This window comes from Scyliorhinus canicula, chromosome 7 (genome assembly GCF_902713615.1).
Source record: "Scyliorhinus canicula chromosome 7, sScyCan1.1, whole genome shotgun sequence".
NCBI classification, from domain to species: domain Eukaryota; kingdom Metazoa; phylum Chordata; class Chondrichthyes; order Carcharhiniformes; family Scyliorhinidae; genus Scyliorhinus; species Scyliorhinus canicula.
The window spans coordinates 122,742,859-122,770,643 of NC_052152.1; the positions used below are offsets into that span (position 1 = coordinate 122,742,859).

Genomic DNA, 27,785 nt, shown 5'->3' on the forward strand with positions numbered 1-27,785 from the left:
AAGCTGGTATGGGAATTGAACCGTGCTGCTGGTCTGCCTTGGTCTGCTTTAAAAGCCAGCTATTTAGCCCAGTGTGTTAAACCAGCCCCAGTTGCAATGGTATGTGTGAAAATAGAAATAAAATTTAATTGTAATATTTGTTTCTGGTCTTTTTCATAATTTTTGAATCACCAAGTTGTGTATTACAACTTTGATTCACTTTTTAGAGTGTATTGTTATCAGTCTGTGGGATCATGTGGTAAAACCTTTCAACATTATGGACTGGAGTAATACCATAAGAAGTTGATTTGTTTTTAAAATAGCAGTTACAGTTTATTTCTTGATTTATTGAAGTTATGATATAATATGTGAATATATTTTCCTTCATTGGAAAACATCATTCTTGAGGGCATTCCAAGCTCACAAAGAGGAGAACTGGTAAGTTTCAACTGTTTGTTTGAATATCATTTCAAAATATATCTCCTCCTGTCATGATGTTTGACTTGCTGCTGTTTGTGACAAACGTTTACAACTCCACCATTTGCAAGGGTGAGGAAGTCCTTTCCTGCTCAGCCCCAGAGGAGCCTTTGGTGTTATCCTTGGCTCAATTGTCGCACTCTCGTCTCTACAGTTGGGAAGTTGCGGAAGTGTTACACTGTTGGGAAGTGCTCTTTCCGAACAAAGTGTAGAGCAGTTCCTCTGTTGTCTTGGCTTACATTTAGCCCGAACCACAGTCACTTAAACACAATATCGAGTCCTGTATCGCATTGTTGTTTGTGAGGCCTTGGCATGCCCAAATTGGCAGGCACATTACCCAGCAAAAGTAGTCGTTACATTACTACGGTATTTTTTTGGCTGTGCTGTGCTTTGGGACATTTTCAGGATGTGAAATGTTCAATATGAATGCAAACTCATTAGGCTTTTAAAAATTCTGAGTGACTTTACTCAATTAAAAATACACGCATGCATTCTTAAAATATGTATCCTTACATTCAGAAATCTGAAGAAAACCAACTGATTTGTATTAAATATATTTTCTGCCTACTGTTAACCTCATAGAACGGCTAGACCTGCCAAGGTAACCAAACTCAACTTAACCATGATTGATATTTCCATGTGTGCCATTTGAAACTTTTGCAAGATATAAGTTACATCAACATGTAAAAAAATGCTGTGTCTTTCACGTTAAACAATTGGCTGAATACAGACCCCTCTGCTGTGATCTGATTTCTCATGCTTTTAGTATGATATGGGGAACAGATAACTCATTCAAAGGACTGGCTTATGCATAATGGGTCATACAGCTGTCACATCTGCTGCAAAATTACATACATAACACTTCAGATTATACAGCGTGGATTTTGAACAAACATCTCGAGAATAATATTCCATCCTGTTCTGTTGCATGAGCTTGAATGCTTTTGTGATGTGTATTGCTGCTTGTGAAATTCTACTTTCATGTGAAATAAAGCCAATTATCAGTGTGGTTACAGTCAACAGGCATTCTAAAAATTCTCAAACCTTACTACCCTAACTGTGCTATGCCTACTTGTTGCAATTAATAAGAAATGCTCAGTCAGAACCATAACAAAAGCTAAAACTATTATGAGTTGGACAGAAAGGAGTTTGACGAAGTCTCACATGGCAGATTGGTCAAGAATGTGAAAGCCCATGGTAAACAGGATAAAAAGTTGGCTTAGTAATAGAAAATAAAGGGTAGTGGTTGATGGCTACCCTTGCAATTATAGAATCAGAGAATTTACATAGATACATTGAACATACAGTGCAAAAGGAGGCCATTCAGCCCTTCGAGTCTGCACCGACCTACTTAAGCCCTCACTTCCTCATAGCCTCAAAATAAGGGGAAGTAGATTTAGGACTGAGTTTAGGAGGAACTTCTTCACCCAAAGGGTTGTGAATCTATGGAATTCCTTGCCCAGTGAAGCAGTTGAGGCTCCTTCATTACGTGTTTTTAAGGTAAAGATAGATAGTTTTTTGAAGAATAAAGGGATTAAGGGTTATGGTGTTCGGGCCGGAAAGTGGAGCTGAGTCCACAAAAGATCAGCCATGATCTAATTGAATGGCGGAGCAGGCTCGAGAGGCCAGATGGCCTACTCCTGCTCCTAGTTCTTATGCTCTTATGTTCTTCCACTGTACCCAATAACGCAATAACCTCTCCTCACCTTTTTGGACACTTGAGGGCAATTTATCATGGCCAATCCACCTAACCTGCACGTCTTTGGACTGTGGGAGGAAACTGGAGTACCCGGAGGAAACCCACACAAATATGGGGAGAACGTGCAGACTCCACACAGACAGTGAACCAGCGGGGAATCTAATCTGGGACCCTGGCGCTGTGAAGCCACAGTGCTAGCCACGTGTGCTACTGTTCTACCGTGCTGCTGCAGTGCCATTTGGGCCGAGAAACGAGAAGGAAGTGCAAACTCCACACACACAGTCACTCGAGGCCGGAATTAAACGGGGTCACTCGAGCTGTAAGCAGCAGTGCTAACCACTCTGCCGCCGACATTATTTCAAGTGGTATTCCACTGGGCTCGGTGTTGGGACCCTGACTGTTTGTGTTACATATTAACGATTTGGACGTGAACATGGGGAGCATGGTTAAGAAATCTGCAAGTGACACAAAGATTGGCCATTAAGGCAGCACGGTAGCATAGTGGTTAGCATCAATGCTTCACAGCTCCAGGGTCCCAGGTTCGATTCCCGGCTGGGTCACTGTCTGTGTGGAGTCTGCACGTCCTCCCCGTGTGTGCGTGGGTTTCCTCCGGGTGCTCCGGTTTCCTCCCACAGTCCAAAGATGTGCGGGTTAGGTGGATTGGCCATGCTAAATTGCCCGTAGTGTCCTAAAAAGTAAGGTTAAGGGGGTGTTGTTGTGTTACGGGTATATGGTGGATACGTGAGTTTGAGTAGGGTGATCATTGCTCAGCACAACATCGAGGGCCGAAGGGCCTGTTCTGTGCTGTGCTGTACTGTTCTAAAGTGGTGGACCGTGTAGTGGATAGCTATAACCTTTAAAACGATATAGGTGGATTTGGGGAATGGGCATAAAGTGGTAGATGGAATTTAACACCGAGAAGTGTGAGGTCATACATTTAGGGAGGTTGAACAGTTGTGGGAAGTACAGAATAAAGTGGTAGATGAAGTGAGAGATCTTGGCGTACAAGTACACAGGTCCCTAAAGGCAGCAGTTCAAGTAGACAGGTTTGTTAAGAAAGCATATGGAGTGCTGTCCTTCTTTGGCAGAAGTATATGATATAAAGATAAGGATATAATGTTAGAATTGTATAAGACACTGCTGAGGCCACAACTGGAAAAATGTGTGCAGTTCTGGTCGCCACATTAGATGAAGGACGTTACTGCTCTGGAGTGAGTGCAGAGGAGGCTTACAAGAATGTTGCCAGGGCTAGAAAAATGCAGCTGCAAGGAGAGATTGGATAGGTTGGGGTTATTTTCCTTGGAACAAAGAGTGACTTAATTGAGGTGTACAAAATTATGAGGGGAAGAGATCAGGTGGACAGGATAAAATTGATTCCCTGGTGAAGAATTCTAGAACCAGGGAACATAGATTCAAGATAAGTGGCAGAAAGTGTAGAGGGGACATGAGAGGGACCTTTTTTACATAGAGGGTAGGCAGGGTAGCACAGTGATTAGCACTGTTGCTTCACAGCACCAGGATCCCAGGTTCGATTCCCGGCTTGGGTCACTGTGTGGAGTCTGCATGTCCTCCCCGTGTCTGCATGGGCTTCCTCCGGTTGCTCCGGTTTCCTCCCACAAGTCCCAAAAGACGTGCTGGTGGGTGAATTGAACATTCTGAATTCTCCCTCCGTGTACCCGAACAGGCGCCGGAATGTGGCTACTAGGGGCTTTTCACAGTAACTTAATTGCAGTGTTAATGTAAGCCTACTTGTGACAATAATAAAGATTATTATTATTATAGTGGGAGTCTAAAATTCGCTGCCCGAGTTGGTTCCGGAGGCAAGAGACCCTAAACTCTTTTAAAAGAGGACCTTGATCTGCACCTCCTGAACCTTAAGTGCTCTGAGCTACAGGGCTATGGACCCGGTGCAGGAAAGTGCGATTAAAAAGGGGCACTTGGGTGTCCTAGGGCTGACATAGACAAGATGGGCCAAAGGGCCCTCCTTCTGTGCTGTAACTTTTCTGTGATTCTAAGTCAGCCAATATCTGGAAATCGAAGATTTGCAGCAACACTGCACAAAATCTTAATTGCGTGGGGTGGGGAGAGCGTATAAAATTAAGGAAATCTTGCGACAACTGTTGCAGAATTGGTGAGACCGCACCAAGAATACGGTACGGTTTTGGTCTAACTTAAGGAGGGTTTAGCTGCAATGGAGCCATTCAGAGAAGATTCACGAGACTGATTTCTGGGCTGAAGGAGCTTGTATTATGGGTGTTACAGACATGGGAGAAAGACAAACTGAACTATTTTAGTGTTCTTGCAGTCTGCGCATCAGCAGAGGTGCTTTAATTTTTTTCACAGACTGTGGTATGTTTAATAGAACAGTACAGGCCCTTCGGCTCAGGATGTGGTGCCGACCATTTATCCTAATCTAAGATCAACCTAACCTACACCCCTTCAATTTACTGCTGTCCATGTGCCTGTCCAAGAGTCGCTTAAATGTCCCTAATGACTGACTCCACCACCTCTGCTGGCAGTGCTTTCCACACACCCACCACTCTCTGTGTAAAGAACCTACCTCTGACATCTCAAAACACTCTGTTTATGAATAAAAGCAAAATACAGATGCTGGAATCTGAAACAAAAATAGTATAAACTTGAAAAATCCAGCATGTCAGGCAGCATCTGTGGAGAGAGAAAATAGAATTAATGTTTTGAATCTGTATTGAGACCTAAAGAGGGGAGAAATGTGATGTAGGGGGGGTTAGAGCAGCTGGAGCACAGTGGAAGGTCAGTGATTGGTGGGAGCTAAGGGAAGAGAGAGTAAGTGTTAATGGCAAGAGATGCCAGTAAGTTATCAGAATATGCTCATGGGAAAACAAACGTCTATTTTAATTCAAAGCAAAATTAAAGAACTAAAAAACTAAAGGTGACCCAGAAGGCGAGGAGAGGCTTTGCATTGGGACAAAAAACATTTTGAAATGAAATGAAATGAAAATCGCTTATTGTCACGAGTAGGCTTCAATGAAGTTACTGTGAAAAGCCCCTAGTCGCCACATTCCGGCGCCTGTCCGGGGAGTCTTGTACGGGAATCGAGCCGTGCTGCTGGCCTGCATGGTCTGCTTCAAAAGCCAGCGATTTAGCCCAGTGATAGCCCAGGATAGTGGAGAGGGATAATAAGAAATACCTGGCAGCCAACATAAATGAGAATCCTGAAGTCTATAGGCATATAAATTGTAAAAGGAGTAGAGCAAAATAGGGACCTAAAAGGGAATTTACACATGGAGGTAGGGAGCATAGCTGAGGTATTAAATGAATACTTTGCATCCGTCTTTACCAAGGAGGTAGATTCAAGCATGGTACTTTGTCCCTAGAAGGGTTTTAAAGTTGATTAGAAAGGGTGGCACGGTGGCACAAGGTTAGCACTGCTGTCTCTTGGTGCCGAGCACCCAAGTTTGATCTGAGTCCCAGGTCACGGTCCGTGCGGAGTTTGCACATTCTCCCCGTGTCTGCGTGGGTCTCACCCCCACAACCCAAAGATGTGCAGGTCGGTGGATTAACCATGCTAAATTGGCCCTTAATTGGACAAAAATGTTTTTAAAAAAAGAATTTAAAAAAATTGATAAAGGGAAAGTGTTGTTGGAACTAAAATTGGCAAGGCACAGGGAACTGATGGGATGCATCCAAGGATATTGAAGGAAGGGAGAATGGAAATTGCCGGGACTTTGGCCATCATCTTGCTGTCTTCTCTAGACTCGGGGTGGTGCCAGAGAACTAGAGAATTACAAATTTTACACCCCTGTTCACAAAGGTCTTTCAGGATTGTCTCAGCAACTAAGGCCCATCAGTTTTACATCAGTGGTGGGCAAGCTTTCAGAAACAACTATTTGGGATTTCATTAGTAATCACATAGTAAATGCAGGTTAATTAGGAAGAGCCAGCATGGATTTCTAAAGAGGGTCACCATGTTTAAAAAGCTTGTGGATATTTTTGTAGAGGTAACAGAAAGGTTGATGATGTTGTATACATATACTTCCAGAAGACATTTGATTTAATGTCTTGTGAGAAAAGAATAATTAATGAAATAAAAGGGACAGTGGCAACATGGATACAAAGTTGGCTGAATAATAGGAAGCCGAGAGTAGTGGTCAATGGATATTTTTCCTGGTAAAATTTTATGGAAGAATGTTTGTCGTGATGTTTCCCAGAGGTCGGTATTGGGGCCCTTGCTTTTCCTGATTTGTATCAATGATCCAGATCTTGGTGTGCAGGGGACAATTCCAAAGTTTATGGACAAGACAAAACTTGGAAGTATTATAAACTGCTAAGAGGACAGAGAAGTTGGTGGAGTGGGCAGATAGGTGGTACTTGAAGTGTGAGTTGATGCATTTTGGTCGGATGAACATTGAGAGACAATATAAAATAGGGAGTAAATTCTTAAGAAAGTGCAGGAGCCAAGGGATCTGGATATATATGTGCATCGATCATTGAAGGTGGCAGGACAGGTGGAGAGAATAATTAATAAAGCATATAGTAGCATATAGCTTTATTAATAGGGGCATAGAGTACAAGAGCAAGGAGGTTCTGCTTAATTTATACAAGGCATTAATTAGACCTCAACTGGATTATTGTGTACAGTTTTGGTTGCCCCACGATAGGAAAGATGTGAACGCATTGGAGAGAGTGTAAAAGAAAAAGTTTGCAAGAATAGTTCCAGGGATGAGGACAAATTGGAGAGGTTGGGACTGTCCTCCTTGGAGAGAAGAAGGCTAACAGGAGATTTGATGTTCAAAACCATGAGGGATCTGGACAGAGCAGATAGAGAGAGGACTGTTCCCGCTTGCAAAAGGATCAAGAATGCGAGGGCATAAATTTCAAGTGATTGCCAAAGAAGCAAATGTGATGTGAGCAAAAAGGGAGTGGTTGGGGTCTGGAATGCACTGCCTGGAAGTGTGGTAGAGGCAGGTTCAATCGAGGCATTCAAGAGGGCATGAGGTGGTTATTTGAACAGAATATATGCGCAGGGGTGTGGGGAAAATACACTAAGTCATAATACTCTGTTGGAAAGATGATGCAGAAATGATGGGCTGAATGGCCTTCTGTGCTGTAACAATTCTGGGACTAAAAAGAAAGATAGAGACAAAAGCTCTCAGTCTAAAGTTATTGCACTCACTGTTAACGTGTCTCATCTGAAGATTAGATGCTGTTCCTCTAGTTTACGTTGGGCTTCACTATAACATTGCAATAAACCAAGGATGGACATGTGGCACAGTGGGTAGCACTGCTGTCTCACAGTGCCAGGGACTGTGTGGAATCAGAATTTACAGTGCAGAAGAAGGTCATTCGGCCCATCGAGTGCACCAACCCTTGGAAAGAGCACCATACTGAAGCCGACATCTCCACCCTATTCCAGTAACTCCACCTGAGCTTTTTGGACACTAAGGGCAATTTAGCATGGCCAGTCAACCTAACCTGCACATCTTTGGACTGTGGGAGGAAACTGGAGCATCCAAAGGAACCCCCCGCAGACACTTGGAGAACGTTCAGACTCCGTACAGACCGAAACCCAAGCCAACAATTGAATCTGGATCCTTGGCGCTGTGAAGCAACTGTGCCGCCCACTGTCTATGGAGTTTTCACATTCTCCCTGTATCTGTGTGGGTTTCCTCCGGGTGCTCCGGTTTACTCCCATGATCCAAAGATGTGCAAGTTAGGTGGATTGGCCATGGCTAAATTGGCCCTTAGTGTCTAAAGATGTGTAGGTTAGGTGCGATTACAGGGATATGGCAGGGGAATGGGCCACGGTAGCGTGCTCTTTTAGAGGGCTGATGAAAACTTGATGGGTCAAATAGCTTCCCTCTACACTGTAGGGATTCATCCATCTCAGCTCATCTTCTGTCCCATGTACATGCAAAAACAAGGTGCTGAGTAAAAATGCCACAGAACAGGAAGATTGGGTTCAGCATGCGGACTGAGCGAAGGTGCTCCACAAAGAGGTCATCCAGTCTGTGTTAACCAATGTAGAGGAAAACTCATTGGGAGCAGCGATAAACCAGATTGAAGAAGTTGCAAGTAAAATGATGATTCACCTGAAAAGAGTGTTTGGGGCTTTGGGCAGTGAGGAGGTAAGTGATAATGGGGCAGGTGTTGCACCTTATGTGATTGCATGGGAAGGTGTTGTGGGAAAGGGGTGGGGAGTTGGGTGTAATAGAAGAGTGGACAAGGGCGTCATAGAGGAAGCAGTCACTCCAGTATGCTAACTAAGGTGGCATCATTGGAACAGAGGTGGAGAACAGGAGAATGGGATGAAGTCCTTGCAGGATGTGGGGGTGTCAGGAAGTGTAGTTGAGGTTGCTGTGGGAGTCAGTGGGTTTGTAATGAATATTGGTGGTGGGTCTATCACTGGAAATGGAGAGAGTGGTCAAAGGAGGGAAGGGAGTTGTCAGTGATAGACCATGAGAGAGGGATGGAAACTGGAAGCAAAATTGATCATTTTTTTCCAAGTCCAGATGAGAGCATGAAGTGGCATCAATACTGCCATGGCAAAAATTGGGGGAAGAGGGCCGAGTAAGACTGGAACAAGGAGTATTCCACATAATCCACAAAAAGCAGGCATAACAGGGGCTCATGTGGGTACCCTTTTTGCAGGAAGTGAGACAAGTTAAAGGAAAAATTGTTGAGTGACAGAAAAAGTTCAGTCATATGGAGGAGAGTGGTGGTGGACAGAGATTGTTCAGGCCTCTGCTCAAGGAAGCAGTAGAGAGCCCTCAGATCATCCTGGTGGGGATGGAAGTGAGAAGGCATTGCACATCCACAGTGAAGAGCAGGCGGTTTCGGCCAGGGAACTGGAAATTGTTGATATGACGTATGGCATCAAAGGAATCACTAATATGGATGGAAGAGACTGGACAAGGAGAGAGGATGGGGTCAAGATTGGAAGAAATCATTCCGGTGGGGCATGAACAGGCTGATACAATGGGTCTACCAGGGAGTCCTGTTTGTGGATTCTGGGAAAGGGGTAGAAGGCCTGTTCTGTGCTGTGCTGTTCTATGTTCTATAAGTGGGCTGTGTGAGGTTGGGGCACTATGTGTGTGGAAACTGGAGGAAAGATCTCCAGAGGCGATAAGATCAGTGGCAATCTTGGAAACAGTGGCTTAATGTTTGGTGATGGGGTCATGGTCCAGGGGAGGTAGTGTCTGAGAATTGATACTGAGTCTGCGAGGTAAAGGTCAGTATGTCAGACAACAGCACTACCTTATCAGCAGGTTTGGCCACAAGATCAGGGTCAGACTTCAGAGAATGGAGTGCAGCAAGTTCAGAAAACAGGTTGGAGTGGGTGAGTGTGGGTTGGTACCAGTAGGAGGTGTTCCAGGTGGGTTTCAGGGGTTATGGTTGGGGGAGAATGTCATACAGATCGGAGGGGGGGTTCTGTGGGGTTGGGTTCGGGTGCATAGTTGAAGGAGGGTTGTGCTAGGTTGGTGGTCAGACATCCGAGGGGGGGATAAGTTGAGGTGAGTGCAGCAGCACGGTGGTGCAGTGATTACTACTGCTGTCTCAAGGCGCCGAGGTCCCAGATTCGATCCTGGCCCTGGGTCACTGTCCGTGTGGAGTTTGCACATTCTCCCCGTGTTTGCGTGGACCCAAAAGATGTGCAGGCTAGGTGGATTGGCCACACTAAATTGGCCTTTCATTGGAAAAAATGAATTGGAGACACTAAATATTTTAAAAACAAAATTTTAAAAGTTGAAATGGGTGGGAGTGGGTGGGTTCAGGTCAGGGGGATGGAACTTCGTCCACTGCCCTACAATTCATGAGACTTTTGCTGCGGAAGGCAATAACACTCAACTGCATTAATTTAAGGAATTCAGCACTTTGGACACCACTGCTGCCAAGTTTGCTGATGCACTTACCATAAATGGAATAAAGGCAGTTAGCAGCAACACCGATTGGGGCAATGAAGCTGAACTAAAGTGAGCTGTGTTTTGTGATTTATCTCAGATCCGAGGGAGGGAATGTAAGCCTATCTAAATTCCTTGAATCTGTCTCAAATCACATCCATGGCCTTTATAAATGAGTGAATATGTAAATAACCTAATGTCCCTATTGGAACAAAAATAAATTGTGGGAATTGGAGCATTCTGACATCACTTTTTCAATTGATGCCCTTCGGGTATAGTTGTTAGATGCCAATGACACTTATACAATCTTATTGTATCTAGTACTCTAGTGGAAAGGTATAACTCCTTCATATTTCTGCCCATTATCTTTAGAATAGATGCTTAAATCTTGCAGCAAAGCAGTAGGAAGGGTAACTGTTGATTTGTTTAACGTTTCCGTGAGTTCCTGCAAAGGTGCTTCGTAAGCTGGGAAAGATATCTCGGAGCTAATTCGAGGCTTCATATTATTATAGGCCAGGGTTTAGAGAACCCCAAAGTGTATCATGGAGTTCAGATGACCCATAACTTTAAATACATTTTGGTGATTAGTGCACAAGGGCCCACTTTACAGGTGTAGTGCAACAGAGAGCTAAAGTATGTTTAAACAAAAACAATATTTATTCTGTGAAATCCAGTTAACACTTTATAAACCCACAGTAAACATCTTAACAACTATCAACACCAATAATCCCCACAGATACAATATTCCAAAAGTAACCCTTAATCTTTCCTTGCAACACCCATAAGACAAATATCCTCTTTAACACAAGAGATCAGAGTGAAATTCTCTACTGAGAGCAGTTATCACTTTGAAATCCTCAAATGATCTGGAGACAGTCTATAGATTGCAGAGAGAGATCCTTATACAGCTGTCTGCTTTGCCTGCAGCTATCCAGCTCTGAAAACGAAACTAAAACTCACAGACGCACGCCAGCTTTTGTTCAAAGCGAAAGTAAAAGCAGACAGCCCAGCTCCACCCACTCTCTGACATCACTGCAGCCATTTGACAAACACCCATTTCTTTAAGGTACACCCACTACAGCTATTTGATAAACACCAATTTCTTAAAGGTACTCTCACATGACAATATCTATGAATTAACCAAATTATAAATTGATTTTTAAGGCACAGTGTATTTTTTATTCTTGACCTGTCTGAGTTTTGTCCCTCTCAGGGCTCTACCAATTATGTATGCAGTGGCTCTGGACCTGCGGATATTTGCCAATAATGTGAGTATTGCACTGTTTATGGGAATCTATAAAATGATTAACGCAGTGTGCAGTAGTCACGTTCGTGGAATAAGAATGCTTAGAAAGTCAGCCCAACAACATTTCTAGCTTGGTGGGGAGAGTGAAAGCTGATCTGGCATGGTGGGATAGTCTCCCTCTGTCACTGGTGGGTCGGGTACGGGCGGTTAAAATGAACGTGTTGCCGCGATTTCTGTTTATTTTCCATGCCTGCCGATTTTCCTGCCAAAGGCTTTTTCCAAGAGATTGAGGGAATGATTACTTCATTCATATGGGGAGGGAAGGTGGCCAGAGTTAGAAAGGTGCTGCTACAGAGGTGAAGGCAGGCAGGGGGTTTGGGTCTTCCGAACCTGATGTATTACTACTGGGCGCCGAATGTGGAGAAGGTGCGGAGCTGGGTCAGAGGGGTTGATTCCCAGTGGGTCAGAATGGAGGAGAGCTTGTGTCGGGGGTCGGGATTGCAAGCACTAGCAACAGCGCCACTTTCTATGGCCTCGGGGAAATACTCAGGGAGTCCAGTAATCATAGCTTCATTGAAAATTTGGAGGCAATTTTGCCAACACTTCGGGTTGTGGGCAGGGTCAAGGGAAATACCGATTCGGGGGAACCACAGATTTGAGCCAGGGAAGTGGGATAGAACTTTTCGGAAATCGGAGGAGGGTTTAAGACGCTAAAAGATTTGTTTCTTCGGGGTCGGATTGAAGGAGCTGGGAGCGAAATATGGGCTGGAGCAGGGGGAAATGTTTAGATATATGCATGTTCGAGATTTTGCCAGAAAGGAGATACAGAGCTTCCCAGTGGAGCCGGCCTCCACATTGCTGGAGGAGGTGCTGACGACATGGGGGCTGGAGAAGGGGGCACTTCCAGTGGTTTATGGAGCTATTTTGGAAGAGGAGAAGGCACCACTGGAGGGGTTCAAAGCAAAGTGGGAGGAAGAGTTGGGAGAGGATATTGAGGAGGGGTTCTGGTGTGAGGTGCTCGAACGCCTCCACCTTGTGCACGAGATTGGGCCTGATACAGCTGAAGGTGGTATACAGAGCACACCTCACAAGGGCATGGATGAGCCGATTCTTTGAAGGAGTAGAAGATGTGTGTGAACGTTGGCAGCGGCAGGGTGGGGGGGGGGGCGGTGGCTAATCACGTTCATATGTTCTGGACCTGTCCAAAGCTAGAGGATTACTGGAAGGAGGTTTTTGAGGGTAATTTCTAAAGCGGTACACGTGAAACTGGACCCGGACCCCCGGGAGGCCATATTCGGGGTGTCGGACCAGCCAGGGTTGGAAACGGGTGCGGAGGCAGATGTAGCCTTCGCCTCGTTGATCGCCCGAAGGTGGATCCTGATGGGTTGGAGAGCAGCCTCTCCACCCTGTGCCCTTGCGTGGCGGGGGGACCTGTTGGAATTCTTGACTCTTGAGAAAGTTAAGTTTGAACTGAGGGTAAGGATGGAGGGGTTCTACAATTCATGGGCATTATTCATTATGCACTTTCAAGAACTGGATAACATCGGACATTAGTTGGGGTGGGTGGGTGGGAGGGTTGGGGGAGGGGGGGGCGATAGGTATTAATGGGGGCTATGGGGAATACCTGATTCCTTTTTGTCAGTTTATGTGAACATGTGGGTGAATGTTTGGGGTTTAGTGTGAGGATGGGATCGCTGTTATTGATATGGGGATTGACATATTTGTTGCTGATTATTGTTTATTGTTGGTGGGTGTAAATTTGGGAGAAAATGTGAAAAAGCAGGAGAATAAAAAATATTTTAAAAAAGAAGAAAATCAAGCCCAAATTCCACCATGGTAGTTTGAGATTTTTAATTATTTTCAAAACGTCTGGATATAAAAAAACTGTTGTCAGTAGGACTGAACAGAAGTGAAGATGTCGGGTTATTATAAAAACCCAGCTGCTTCACTGATTCCTTTTTGGAAGAAGAGCTACCTCCTTTCCTGATCCGACCTGTATCTGACTCCGGTCACACATCAGTGTGATTTACTTTTAATTGCCCTCTGAAGTGACGCAACAAGACGCTCAGTTATCTCAAACTCCAACAACTACATCAGTTCATGAAGGTCGACCACCATCTTCTCAGGCAATGAGGGATGGGCAATAATTGCAAACATTCTAGTGATGTCCATATGGGCTGTACGGAAGCATAGTAGTTAGCACTACGGCTTCACAGCACCAGGGTCCCAGGTACGATTCCCGCTTGGGTCGTTGTGTGTGCGGAGTCTGCATGTTCTCCACGTGTCTGTGTGGGTTTCCTCCGGGAGCTCCGGTTTCCTCCCACAGTCCAAAGATGTGCAGGTTAGGTGGATAGGCCATGATAAATTGCCCTTAGGTTAGATGGGGTTGCTGGGTTACAGGGATAGGGTAGTGGGGGCTTAAGTAGGGTGCTTGTTCCAAGAGCCAGTGCAGACTTAATGGGCCGTATGGCCTTCTTCTGCACTGTAAATTGTATGATATCCTGAGAATAAATAAATAAATGAAAGCTGTGACATTTAGTGACATGGTAATACCAGCAACCGACCCTCATTGGATTGATAAGGGACAATTTTGTGAATGTGACACTGCGAGGATTGCCATGTAAACATTACGGCTGCAAGAGTAGGCTGGGAATCCTGAGGCGGGTAACTCAGCTGACTCCCCAAAGTCTATCTACCATCTATAAGGTACAAGTCAGGAGATTGTTGGATTGTCTCCATTTGCTTGGATGGGTGCAGCTCCAACAACACTCAAGAAGCTCAACACCATCCAGGACAATGCAGCCCACTTGATTGGCACCCATCAACCGCATTAATCATTCACTCCCTCTACCACTGGTGCACAGTGAGGACCTGGTTGTTCCAGATTTCAGCATCCCCATGACTGTTTGTGGTATTTGTGCTCAGAAAATGTTAGTCAACTTCAGGCTGCCTCAGGCCTCACTGCAATGATTTTTCCGATAATCTTCCCCCTATCGAGAAACAGTGAAAGGTGGACATTCTTTGCCACACCACTAAATTGAAAATTTCAGAGTGAGAGACCACGTGATAGCCAGAATGAGAAATGGAAAGTAGTTGGAATGGTTTGAGGGAGGGTGGTTTCGAATATATTTTAAGAACAGACGGAGCTCAGACCGCATCTAACCATTCAGAAGCTGCAAATGTACCTGATGCTGATACCAGATCAGATGGAAACTCACTAATGACTGTTGCCATGATGTCACATTCACAAATATAAAAGGTCAACCAAACAGGACATAGTAGTGGGGAATAAGTCCCATTTTCCCCTGTGAAAGACAACAGTTTATTCAATATTAGGATCTATTGACACCTATTTCATTGTCATTACAGTCAGGAAAAAGCGACTCTAGTTCATTCCAGATCTCCACCGTTCTATCCTGTATTCCAGTCAATCCCATTCCCTGCTCTATCCCAGTATCCAGTAAATCCCATTCCTGCTCTATCCTATATTCCAGTCAATCAGATTCCCCGCTCTATCCCGGTATCCAGTAAATCCCATTCCCGCTCTATCCTGTACTCCAGTCATTCTCATTCCTGTTCTATCCCATATTCTAGTCAATCCCATTCCCCGCTCTATCCCAGTATCCAGTCAATTTGATTCCCACTCTATCCCGTATTCCAGTCAATCCCATTCCCGCTCTATCCCCATATTACTGCTAGTTTATTTCCCTTGAGTACCCATTTAAGTTCCTTTTGAAATCATTGACCACTTCCACCACCGTTTTTAGCACTCGCTCCATAGTTCTACAAATATCACTCTGCAATACCGAACCTGAATCTTGTTGAAAAGAGAGATATGTTACCAAAGTTTTTTATCTTGCACTCACAGGACAAATGAAAGAATACCAAATTTCAAACAGTCACAGCAATTTATCATACAGGAGGAGAAAGGGGTGTTGTTGATTTGAACAATTACAGTTTTTGACAGGAATTGGCCAAATAGTTGAGTTAATTACTACAGCCAGTTTTCAGTGAGTTTTCATGTACACAGTGAAGGATTCTTACACTTTCGCCAAGATTATACCCAGCCTACATATTAATAGCAATGCCTTGTCTGTGCTTGTTTGACATTGTTAACTCATTTACAATCTGAAGGACATTTGCGCTGTGTCACTATCACTATGGCAGTATGTACACATTGCCGTATTCTCAATCTGTATTTATTGAAATTATGCATTTAGCAACTCACGCAGTCAAGTTCAAATAGATAGTCTAGCCAGAGGATCCCTGCTAGGTCTCGCTAGCGTTTTTGTCAATTTCCACAAGAAAGGCATTTTGATGAAATGAGCCCTAACCTTCAACCCCTTGCATATGCAACGCTTAAATGATGTGTTCATGATATTTGAACCTGTAACCATGAGTAAGGATGGCCTTGCATCTCTAATGTGTTCCTCGGGATAAGTGTTAGGATTTGTGCTCTTCGTAATACATATTAATAACCTAGTCCTTGGTGCACAGGCTGCAATTTCAAAATTTGCAGGTGAAAGTTGGGACTCACCTTTGAATAGAGTTGATAGTCTGGTTGATTGGAGGTGTCAAAAATATGACTTTATTGCTAATTATTCACTTGAATACACTTGAATCAGAACTTAGAAACAAAATAGCAAACAATACATAAAAAGGTTGAACACATGGCAAAAAGCATAAAACATAAAGAAATCACTTCAACACAAATGAACAGATAGATGATTGAAGATTACAGGACTTTAGGAAAAGAGATCTCGACCATGAGGTCCCACTTTTAAGGGAATTCTTAGCTCAAGTTTAAACCCTGATTTACTCTCATTGGTTTCTAATTCTCAGCTGAGACCTGGTTTGTTCAAATGAATGTCTGTTATTTACAGGATGATTTGTTGATCAAACATTGGACTTTACTTAAGATTGACTGGTGCTTATCAAAACTAGCTCAGCATCTGCAGGCGCAGTTGCAGGAAAATTACTGCCTATGTTTCTCACGCGCTCCATGTTACACAGCTTAGCCCGGAGACCTTGCTATAACTGGTTAGTTGACTAGACTGAGAACATTCTTAGATAAGGTGATTCCTTATCTAATACAATGACTGAAACAATGTCTGGATTCCAACAGTCAAGACCCTGGAATTCAATGACTAATTCATTATGTGAAACAATGACTGATTCCCACATGTCAAGACACTTTTAATAATTTTAACTCTCAGCTACTTGCATTCAACTAGCACTAAAACGATGAATAAATCAACACTCTATCGGTCCCCCCTTTTGATTCTTCTAAACCTAATAGAATGAATCACAATTAAAATGAAATGAAAAGTAAAATAAAATAAATAAAAACTATAAGGAACAAATTCACAGTTGCCTGTGATGATCCCTTTGCTTAGGAATAGCCTTCAACGCTGGAATGGGCAAGGCTTGAAAATGTTACAAGCAATTTGGGCTAATAGTAAGAACCGCACATACCCTGTAGAGGTATTTGTTTAAGGGAATACAGAGGCACCATTTTAGGGCTTCTTGACATTCTCTTCCAGATACATTTGATCATTATAATTAAAACATGCATAGCAAAAATGACGACAAAGAACATGACCAATCCTTCACCACTGAGGCTCCCAAGGACCCTAGCCACCCAGTAGCCCGATCCCAGGAGCTGGACTCTGGTTACTTTAGTTTTGTAACCTCCTCCTGGTTAGCACAGTTGCCTCACAGCTCCAGGGTCCCAGGTTCGATTCCCGGCTTGGGTCCCTGTCTCTGCGGAGTCTGAACGTTCTCCCCATGACTGCGGAGTTCCCTCCGGTTTCCTCCGATGTGATGGTTAAGGTGGATTGGCTATGGTAAATTGCCCTTGTTCCAAAAATGTTAGGTGGGGTTACCGGATAATGGGGATAGGTTTGAAGTGTTGGCTTAAGTGGGGTGCTCTTTCTAATAGCCGGTGCAGACTCGTTGGGCCGAATGGCCTCCTTCTGCACTGTAAATTCTATGATTCTGTGTCCCATCTCTCGGCGAGAACATAATCAAGAGCCATTCGATTTTGCAAGGCCACAGTACAGGTAGCTAGCATTTCAGCGGAAATTCTGAACAGGTTTGCGGAGGTAGCATTAGCTACCTTTTCTATGCTGACTGCCATTTTATTATACACTTTGGCTACCTTGGCATCCCCATAAAAAGGAATAATAAGATTGAGAAACCTTTCCCGTGCAGTAATGGCCTGTTTACTTCTTACCCCTGCTACCTCTAATAGAGATGGGGAATGAAGAATAGTGGGTATAAAACACCCGAGATAACATGATCCTGACCAAAAACGTGGAATCCAAGGATAGACTCTGGTCTCAAAATAAGTACCATCAGAGAAGTAAAATGAGCAACATTTTCTGGGCACCAGCGGTCTGAGAAATTCCCACCGTCGGTAGAATTGTATAGGCCTGTCAGTGGGGAAGAACCAAGAGCGGCCTCTATTAATGTTGGAGTACATTTGTAAACTCTACTTATATTAAAATAGTGGGTGCAATTACTATATCCCATCTCAAGTCCCTTAGGGTGATGACTTGTCAAACAGACAAATCCCTTCTGAATGAAGGTGGTTCGGAGGATTCTGGTCCCTGCCGTAGTTGGGCTGGTACCACCCTGAAAAGGTAGTCAGCGGATAATCCGCAGACCTCCACAACTGAGACCTCTTTCTCAGGAAGACCCAGGATCTGGTTTCCCTTCATGAGGTGGCTTCCTCACAAGCTTGGGAAGAATGGGCTGTGCTTTGGAAAATGCATCATTCTGCTGTTTCAGAGCGACTAAACGGAATAGACAAAAAGGGAATACCGTCCCCTGAGTGGGTGGGAGTAGCAGTGTATACCCAACAAATGGAAACATTGAAATCTTGGCATACCCTTGGACATATAAAGAAAATGTTATCGTTTAACTCCTTGCGAGCCTTTGTGGGTATGACCATAGTCTGTTAAACTGAAAAGACCACCAAAAATCAAAATGGCGGCAAACATTTTCCAGAAATTAGCTTCAATCATAATGCGCTCTTTTAACATGTGAGGCATGGATCCAGGACTTCTGGACCTTTACATCGCACTTGGGTTGTGCGCAGAACCTGATAGGGTCCCTCCCACTTGGACCCCAATGGCTCCTTCTGCAGTTTCTTCATGTAGACTTTATCTCCTGGCACACCGTGGCGCCCGCGTTCGGGAGGATCACCCCATGCTGCTGATACCCATTAGGAAGCGGAACTGACGGCATTTGTTAGATTCTGACAATATTTGAGTAATGCATCATCTTTTGGCCCAAATTGGATGTTTGTCGAGCCAACCTTCCTGAAGGCTCTAATTGACCATGTTACTTTTTCATTCTCAAAGTTTAGAGAAGAATTAAATTGGGCTAGAACATCCAGACCCAGTATGGCCTGTTTGGCTTGGGTAATTCTTTGTTCTTACTGATTCGGTCTTATACCATTTTGACTTTAAAGGGGCTAACCATCTGCCCTGAGTCATTTGGGACGTTATTTTTATTCTTTTGGGGTGTCTCCTTCTCCTGACTAATCTCTCTACCAAAATCGCAACAGGATTCCCAATCAGTTACAAAATCGGGTTCAAGTGGTTTCTTTTTTGAATGCCCTTGTTTAATTACTTTTACTTCGGGATGAAATTGCCGCGGAAGAGCTTGTGATCGCGATTGGCTTCTTTATCTTAGGTTGAGAACGGCCTCTATAAGCTCACATCCTGGCGGAGGTGCAGGCAGGGCGGGACTTCTGGAGTTGGATCTACTGTTTCTGGGACGGCCTTGGTTGTGTGGGTGTTGAGGGCCCATTGAAGAGACGTTTCCCCTTCCCCCCCCTAAGTCGGATTTATCCGGTAATCTTGTTCAAGTTCCCTATTCTAGAACAAAGAAAATTACAACACAGGAACAGGCCCTTCAGCCCTCCCAACCTGCGCCGATCCAGATCCTTTATCTAAACCTGTCGCCTATTTTCCAAGGATCTACTTCCCTCTGTTCCCCGCCCATTCATATATCTGTCTAGATGGATCTTAAATGATGCTATCGTGTCCGCCTCTACCACCTCCGCTGACAAAGCGTTCCAGGCACCCACCATCCTCTGCGTAAAAAAAGTTCCACGCATATCTCCCTTAAACTTTCCCCCTCTCACCTTGAAATCATGACCCGTTGTAATTGACACCCCCACTCTTGGAAAAAGCTTGTTGCTATCCACCCTGTCCATATCTCTCATAACTTTGTAGACCTCAATCAGGTCCCCGCTTTATCTCCGTCTTTCCAACGAAAACAATCCGAATCTACTTAACCTTTCTTCATAGTTAGCACCCTCCATACCATGCAACATCCTGGTGAACCTCCTCTGCACCCTCTCTAAAGCATCCACATCCTTCTGGTAATGTGGCGACCAGAACTGCACGCAGTATTCCAAATTTGGCCTAACCAAAGTCCTATACAACTGTGACATGACCTGCCGACTCTTGTACTCAATACCCCGTCCGATGCAGGCAAGCATGCTGTATGCCTTCTTGACCACTCTATCGACCTGCGTTGCCACCTTCAGGGTACTATGGACCTGAACTCCCAGATCTCTCTGTGCATCAATTTCCCCAGGACTCTTCCATTGACCGTAGTATAGTTCGCTCTTGAATTGGATCTTCCAAAATGCACCACCTCGCATTTGCCTGGATTGAACTCCATCTGCCATTTCTCTGCCCAACTCTCCAATCTATCTATATTTTGCTGTATTATCGGCTGTATTTTGCTGTATTCCCCTCACTATCTGCAACTCCACCAGTCTTAGTATCATCTGCAAACTTGCTAATCAGACCACCTATACCTTCGTCCAGATCATTTATGTATATCACAAACAACAGTGGTCCGAGCACGGATCCCTGTGGAACACCACTAGTCACCTTTCTCCATTTTGGGACACTCCCTTCCACCACTACTCTCTGTCTCCTGTTGCCCAGCCAGCTCTTTATCCATCTAGCTAGTACATCCTGAACCCCATACGACTTCACTTTTTCCATCAACTTGCCATGGGAAACTTTATCAAACGCCACACTGAAGTCCATGTTTATGACCTCTACAGCCCTTCCCTCAACAATTAACTTTGTCACTTCCTCAAAGAATTCTATTAGGTTTGTAAGACATGACCTTCCCTGCACAAAACCATGCTGCCAATCACTGATAAGTCTATTTTCTTCCAAATGTGAATAGATCCTATCCCTCAGTATCTTCTCCAACAGTTTGCCTACACTGACGTCAAGCTCACAGGTCTATAATGCCCTGCTACCCTTCTTAAACAAAGGGACAACATTAGCAATTCTCCAGTCCTCCGGGACCTCACCCGTGCTCAGTGATGCTGCAAAGATATCTGTCAAGGCCCCAGCTATTTCTACCCTCGCCTCCCTCAGTAACCTGGGATAGATCCCATCCGGACCTGGGGACTTGTCCACCTTTTAAAATACCCAAAACTTCCCCCTTCCTTATGTCGATTTGACCTAGGGTATTTAAACATCCATCCCTAACCTCAACATCCATCCTGTCCCTCTCCTTGGTGAATACCGATGCAAAGTACTCATTAAGAATCTCACCCATTTCCTCTGACTCCACGCATAAAATCCCTCTTTTGTCTTTGAGTGGGCCATTCCTTTCTCTAGTTACCCTCTTGCTCCTTATATACAAATAAAAGGCTTTGGGATTTTCCTTAACCCTGTTATCCAAAGATATTTCATGACCCCTTTTTGCCCTCTTTATTGCGCGTTTGAGATTTGTCCTACTTTCCCGATATTCCTCCAAAGCTTCATCAGTTTTAAGTCGCCTAGATCTTATGTATGCTTCCTTTTTCATTTTAGCTAGTCTCACAAGTCCGCCAGTCATCCATGGTTCCCTAATCTTGCCATTTCTATCCCTCATTTTCACAGAGACATGTCTGTCCTGCACTCTAATCAAGCTTTCCTTAAAAGACTCCCACATTTCAAATGTGGATTTACCCTTAAACAGCTGCTCCCAATCCACATTCCCTAGCTCCTGCCGAATTTTGTTATACTTGGCCTTTCCCCAATTTAGCACTCTTCCTTTAGGACCACTCTCGTCTTTGTCCATGAGTATTATAAAACTTACGGAATTGTGATCGCTATTCCCAAAGTAATCACCGACTGAAACTTCAAGCACCTGGCTGGGATCATTCCCCAATACCAGGTCCAGTATGGCCCCTTCCCGAGTTAGACTATTTACATACATCTCTAAAAAAAAAACTCCTGGATGCTCCTTACAAATTCTGCTCCATCTACGCCTCCAACACTACGAGTCACATTCAATGTTGGGGAAGTTAAAATCTCCCATCACGACCACCCTATTGCTCCTCCATTTTTCTATAATCTGTTTACATATTTGTACCTCTACTTCACACTTGCCTGGTGAAGTCCCAACAATGTTAGTGCACCCTTCCTATTTCTTAGCTCTACCCATATTGCCTCAGTGCCCTCCTTAATCACTGCTGTGATATAATCTCTGAGCAGTAATGCAACTCCTCCACCCCTTTTACCTCCCTCTCTCTCCCTCCTGAAGCATATAAACCCTGGGATATTTAGTTGCCAATCTTGCCTCTCCCTTAACCAAGTCGCAGTAATACCCATAACATCATATTCCCAGGTACTAATCCAACCCTAAGTTCATCTGCCTGACCTGCTACACTTCACGTATTAAAACAAATGCACCTCAGACCACCTGTCCCTTTGCGTTCATCATCTCTTCCCTGTCTACTCTTCTCCTTAGTCACAATGAGTTTACTATCTAGTACCTTACTGGCTTTAGTTGCTGCCTCTTTACTGACCTCTAACTTCCTAATCTGGTTCCCATCCCCCTGCCACATTAGTTTAAAGCCTCCCCAACAGAGTTAGCAAAAGCACCCCTCTGTGACATTGGTTCTTGTCCTGACCAGGTGTAAACCATCCTATTTGTAATGGTTCCACCACCCCAGAACCGGTTCCAATGTCCTAAAAATCTGAACCCCTCCCTCCTGCACCATCTCTCAAGCCACGTATTCATTCTGACCCATCTTGAATTTCTACTCTGACTGTCTCGTGGCAGTGGTAGCAATCCTGAGATTACTACCTTTTGAGGTCCTCCTTTTTAACATCTCCTAACTCCCTGAATTCTGATTGCAGGACCTCATCCCGTTTTTTACCTAATATCGTTGGTGCCTATATGCACCACCACAACTGGCTGCTCACTCTCCCCCTTCAGTATGTCCTGCAGCCGATCTGAGACATCCCTGACCCGTGCATCCGGGAGGCAACGTACCATTCGGGAGTCTCGTTTTCGATCACAGAAACGTCTGTATACTCCCCTTACGATTGAATCCCCTATGACTATAGCCCTGTCAGTCTTTTTCCCGCCCTTCTGTGTAGCAGAGCCAGCCACGGCGCCATCAACTTGGCCTTCCACGGTGCCTTCCCCTGGTGAGTCATCTCCCCCAACAGTATCCAAAATGGTATACCTGTTTTGGAGGGAGATGCCCGCAGGGGACACTGGCACTGCCTTCCTGCTCTTTCTCTGCCTTTTGGTCACCCATTTCCTGTCTCCCTCACCAATCCTAATCTGCGGTGTGACCAACTCACTGAACGTGCTATCCACGACCTCCTCAGCATCGCGGATGCTCCAAAGTGAGTCCATCCGCAGCTCCAGAGCCATTATGCGGTCTAACAGGAGCTGCAGCTGGACACACTCTCCACACATGAAGGACTCGGGCATCGACCGCGTCCCTGAACTCCCAGATTGAGCACGAGGAGCATAACACGTGTCTGGGATCTCTTGTCATTTTTACACTTTACCTTACCTGATTACAAATATAATATCAAATAATGAATATGTGAAAGGAATAAAGATTTTACTTACCAATCACAATACTTACCAACACACGAAGAGTTAAATTTCTCCTAGCTACTGCTAATTGGAGCACTTCCCTTACCAGCCAATCAGGTCACTGCTTTGCTGTGATGTCACTCTTCAAATTTATCCCCAAACACCCTGTGGCCGCTGTTTAAGCATCGAAGCAGCTCCGCCCACTCCAACAGCTGAATTGACGCCTAAAAGTAAGAAAATCTTGTAATCCCAATTGAAGTCCTTGTATTTCCGCTTTACGCTTCTTATTTTCCAATGCTAACTTGCTATTTACTAATTGTAGCTTGCCTTTTTCTGAATTCAACTCCGAGACTTCACGTTTGAGTCTCTCAACTTCTGCCTCTAAAATTTCTTCCTTTTCAATTTTGGGCTTCTCCCTCTTGAGCTCCTCATGAACTGCCCGTAATTGCTCCTTCTGTTTTTTTTTATTTCGCGATCATAGTTTGTACTTGCTACAGTCTTCTCTTTCGGAGCTGGCTCATTACAATCAGGAATCATTTGGTCCGTTTTCTATCTCTGCTCTTCGTAATACATATTAATGACCTTGGTGTACACAAGCAGCTCGGTGGAATGGACAGATAATGACAGATTAAATTGATTGAGAGTAGTGTGAAGTGGTTCATTTTGGTAAAAAGAATGTAGAGACAGAATATACACTTCCAAAGTGGATGGAGGAGCAAATGGACATGGATGTATAGGTGTGTAAATCTTTGAAGGTTGCTGGGCAAATTGAGAGTTGATTAATGATGCATATGGCATCTTTGGTTTTATTACTAGATGCGTTGAGAAGAGCCAGGAGATGTGTTAAATCAGTTCAGTCTCAGCTGGAGTATTGCATCCAGTCTGAGGTGTCACACACTAGGAAAGGTGAGAAGACATTTGAGAGAGTGCAGAAATCAGTCACAAAAATGGTTCGTTCAAAAATTGGCGAACAAAGAACAAAGAAATGTACAGCACAGGAACAGGCCCCTTGGCCCTCCCAGCCTGCCCGTCTAAACTAAAATCTTCTACACTTCCTGGGTCCGTCTCCCTCTATTCCCATCCTATTCATGTATTTGTCAAGATGCCCCTTTAAATGTCACTATCGTCCCTGCTTCCACCACCTCCTCCGGCAGCGAGTTCCAGGCACCCACTACCCTCCGTGTAAAAAAAACTTACCTCGTACATCTCCTCTAAACCTTGCCCCTCACACCTTAAATCTATGCCCCCTCGTAATTGACCCCTCTACCCTGGGAAAAAGCCTCTGACTATCCACTCAGTCTATGCCCCTCATAACTTTGTAGACCTCTATCAGGTCGCCCCCTCAACATCCGTTCCAGTGAGAACAAACCGAGTTGATTCAACCGCTCCTCATAGCTAATGCCCTCCATACCAGGCAACATCCTGGTAAGTCGCTTCTGCACCCTCTCTAAAGCCTCCACATCCTTCTGGTAGTGTGGCAACCAGAATTTAACACTAAACTCCAAGTGTGGCCTAACTAAGGTTCTATACAGCTGCAACATGACTTGCCATTTCTTATACTCAATGCCCCGGCCAATGAAGGCAAGCATGCCATATGCCTTCTTGACTACCTTCTCCACCTGTGTTGCCCTTTTCAGTGACCTGTGGACCTGTACACCTAGAGCTCTCTGACTTTCAATACTCTTGAAGGTTCTGCCATTCACTGTATATTCCCTACCTGCATTAGACCTTCCAAAATGCGTTACCTCACATTTGTCCGGATTAAACTCCATCTGCCATCTCTCTGCCCAAGTCTCCAAACAATCTAAATCCTGCTGTATCTTCTGAAAGTCCTCATCGCTATCCACAATTCCATCAACCCTTGTGTCGTCCGCAAGCTTACTAATCAGACCAGTTACATTTTCCTCCAAATCATTTATATATACTACGAACAGCAAAGGTCCCAGCACTGATCCCTTCGGAACACCACTGGTCACAGCCCTCCAATCAGAAAAGCACCCTTGCATTGCTACTCTCTGCCTTCTATGACCTAGCCAGTTCTGTATCCACCTTGCCAGCTCACCCCTGATCCCGTGTGACTTCACCTTTTGTACCAGTCTTCCATGAGGGGCCTTGTCAAAGGCCTTACTGAAGTCTATATAGACAACATCCACTGCCCTACCTGCATCAATCATCTTTGTGACCTGCTTGAAAAACTATCGAGTTAGTGAGACACGACCTCCCCTTCACAAAACCATGCTGCCTCTCGCTAATACGTCCATTTGCTTCCAAATGGGAGTAGATCCTGTCTCGAAGAATTCTCTCCAGTAATTCCCCTACCACTGACATAAGGCTCACTGGCCTGTAGTTCCCTGGATTATCCTTGCTACCCTTCTTAAACAAAGGAACAACTTTGGCTATTCTCCAGTCCTCCGGGACATCACCTGAAGTTGGAACTGATGTTCTCCTTGGAGAAGAGAAGGCTAAAACAAAATTTGGAGGTTTTCCTGCCCATGTTTAACCTGAAGCCATGAGACTTCATGGAGTCCAGAGTCCAGAGGAGGGAGTGATGGGCAAGCTAATGGGGCTAAAGGTAGACAAGTCTCCTGGCCCTGATGGAATGCATCCCAGAGTGCTAAAAGAGATGGCTAGGGAAATTGCAGATGCACTAGTGATAATTTACCGAAATTCACTAGACTCTGGGGTGGTCCCGGTGGATTGGAAATTAGCAAACGTGACGCCACTGTTTAAAAAAGGAGGTAGGCAGAAAGCAGGAAATTATAGGCCAGTAAGTTTAACTTCGGTAATAGGGAAGATGCTGGAATCTATCATCAAGGAAGAAATTGCGAGGCATCTGGATAGAAATTGTCCCATTGGGCAGACGCAGCATGGGTTCGTTAAAGGCAGGTCATGCCTAACTAATTTAGTGGAATTTTTTGAGGACATTACCAGTGCAGTAGATAACGGGAAGCCGATGGATGTGGTATATCTGGATTTCCAGAAAGCCTTTGACAAGGTGCCACACAAAAGGTTGCTGCATAAGATAAAGATGCATGGCATTAAGGGTAAAGTAGTAGCATGGACAGAGGATTGGTTAATTAATAGAAAGCAAAGAGTTGGGATAAATGGGTGTTTCTCTGGTTGGCAATCAGTAGCTAGTGGTGTCCGTCAGGGATCCATGTTGGGCCCACAATTGTTCACAATTTACATTGATGATTTGGAGTTGGGGACCAAGGGCAATGTGTCCAAGTTTGCAGATGACACTAAGATGAGTGGTAAAGCGAAAAGTGCAGAGGATACTGGAAGTCTGCAGAGGGATTTGGATAGGTTAAGTGAATGGGCTCGGGTCTGGCAGATGGAATACAATGTTGACAAATGTGAGGTTATCCATTTTGGTAGGAATAACAGCAAACGGGATTATTATTTAAACGATAAAATATTAAAGCATGCCGCTGTTCAGAGAGACTTGGGTGTGCTAGTGCATGAGTCACAGAAGGTTGGTTTACAAGTGCAACAGGTGATTAAGAAGGCAAATGGAATTTTGTCCTTCATTGCTAGAGGGATGGAGTTTAAGACTAGGGAGGTTAGGTTGCAATTGTATAAGGTGTTAGTGCGGCCACACCTGGAGTATTGTGTTCAGTTTTGGTCTCCTTACTTGAGAAAGGACATACTGGCGCTGGAGGGTGTGCAGAGGAGATTCACTCGGTTAATCCCAGAGCTGAAGGGGTTGGATTATGAGGAGAGGTTGAGTAGACTGGGACTGTACTCGTTGGAAGTTAGAAGGATGAGGGGGGATCTTATAGAAACATTTAAAATTATGAAGGGAATAGATAGGATAGATGCGGGCAGGTTGTTTCCACTGGCGGGTGACAGCAGAACTAGGGGGCATAGCCTCAAAATAAGGGGAAGTAGATTTAGGACTGAGTTTAGGAGGAACTTCTTCACCCAAAGGGTTGTGAATCTATGGAATTCCTTGCCCAGTGAAGCAGTTGAGGCTCCTTCATTACATGTTTTTAAGGTAAAGATAGATAGTTTTTTGAAGAATAAAGGGATTAAGGGTTATGGTGTTCGGGCCGGAAAGTGGAGCTGAGTCCACAAAAGATCAGCCATGATCTAATTGAATGGCGGAGCAGGCTCGAGGGGCCAGATGGCCTACTCCTGCTCCTAGTTCTTATGTTCTTATGTTGTTCCCAGGACAACTCCCTCCTCACTGTATGCCACTGTGCCGCCACCTCTACTGGGTCTGTCCTGTCAGTGAGACAGGACATACCCAAGAATGGTGATAGAGGTGTCTGGGACATTGTCTATAAGGTATGATTCTGTGAGTATGACTATGTCAGACTGTTGCTTAACTAGTTTCAACTCTCCCAACTTTGGCATAAGCCCCCAGATGTTAGTAAGGAAGACTTTGCAGGGTCGTCAGGGCTAGGTTTTCTGTTGTCGTTTCCGATGCCTTGATGTGTTTTCATAGCAGTTGAATACAACTTGCTAGGCCATTTGAGAGGGCATTTAAGTGGGCCTGGAGTCACATATAGACCAGACCAGGTAAGGATGACAGATTTTCTTCCCTGAAGGACATTAGGCAACCAGATGGGTTTTATGACAATCGACAATGGTTTCAAGGTCATCGTTAGTCCTTCATGTGCGGAGAGTA

At 44.6% G+C, this 27,785-nt stretch overlaps 1 protein-coding gene across 7 annotated transcripts in view; it reads left to right on the forward strand.

The window, feature by feature from the left end:
- The window catches only part of pcid2 (PCI domain containing 2), a 101,956-nt gene that overhangs the window by 42,856 nt on the left and 31,315 nt on the right, over positions 1–27,785 (forward strand). For 6 of the 7 annotated variants that reach the window (XM_038802854.1, XM_038802857.1, XM_038802853.1 and 3 more), the window contains 2 exons: positions 376–417; positions 11,249–11,303. In XM_038802854.1, coding sequence (XP_038658782.1) covers positions 376–417; positions 11,249–11,303 — 97 coding nt within the window. The remainder of the gene's footprint in view (positions 1–375; positions 418–11,248; positions 11,304–27,785) is intronic. The other variant, XM_038802856.1, reaches the window with a different exon arrangement.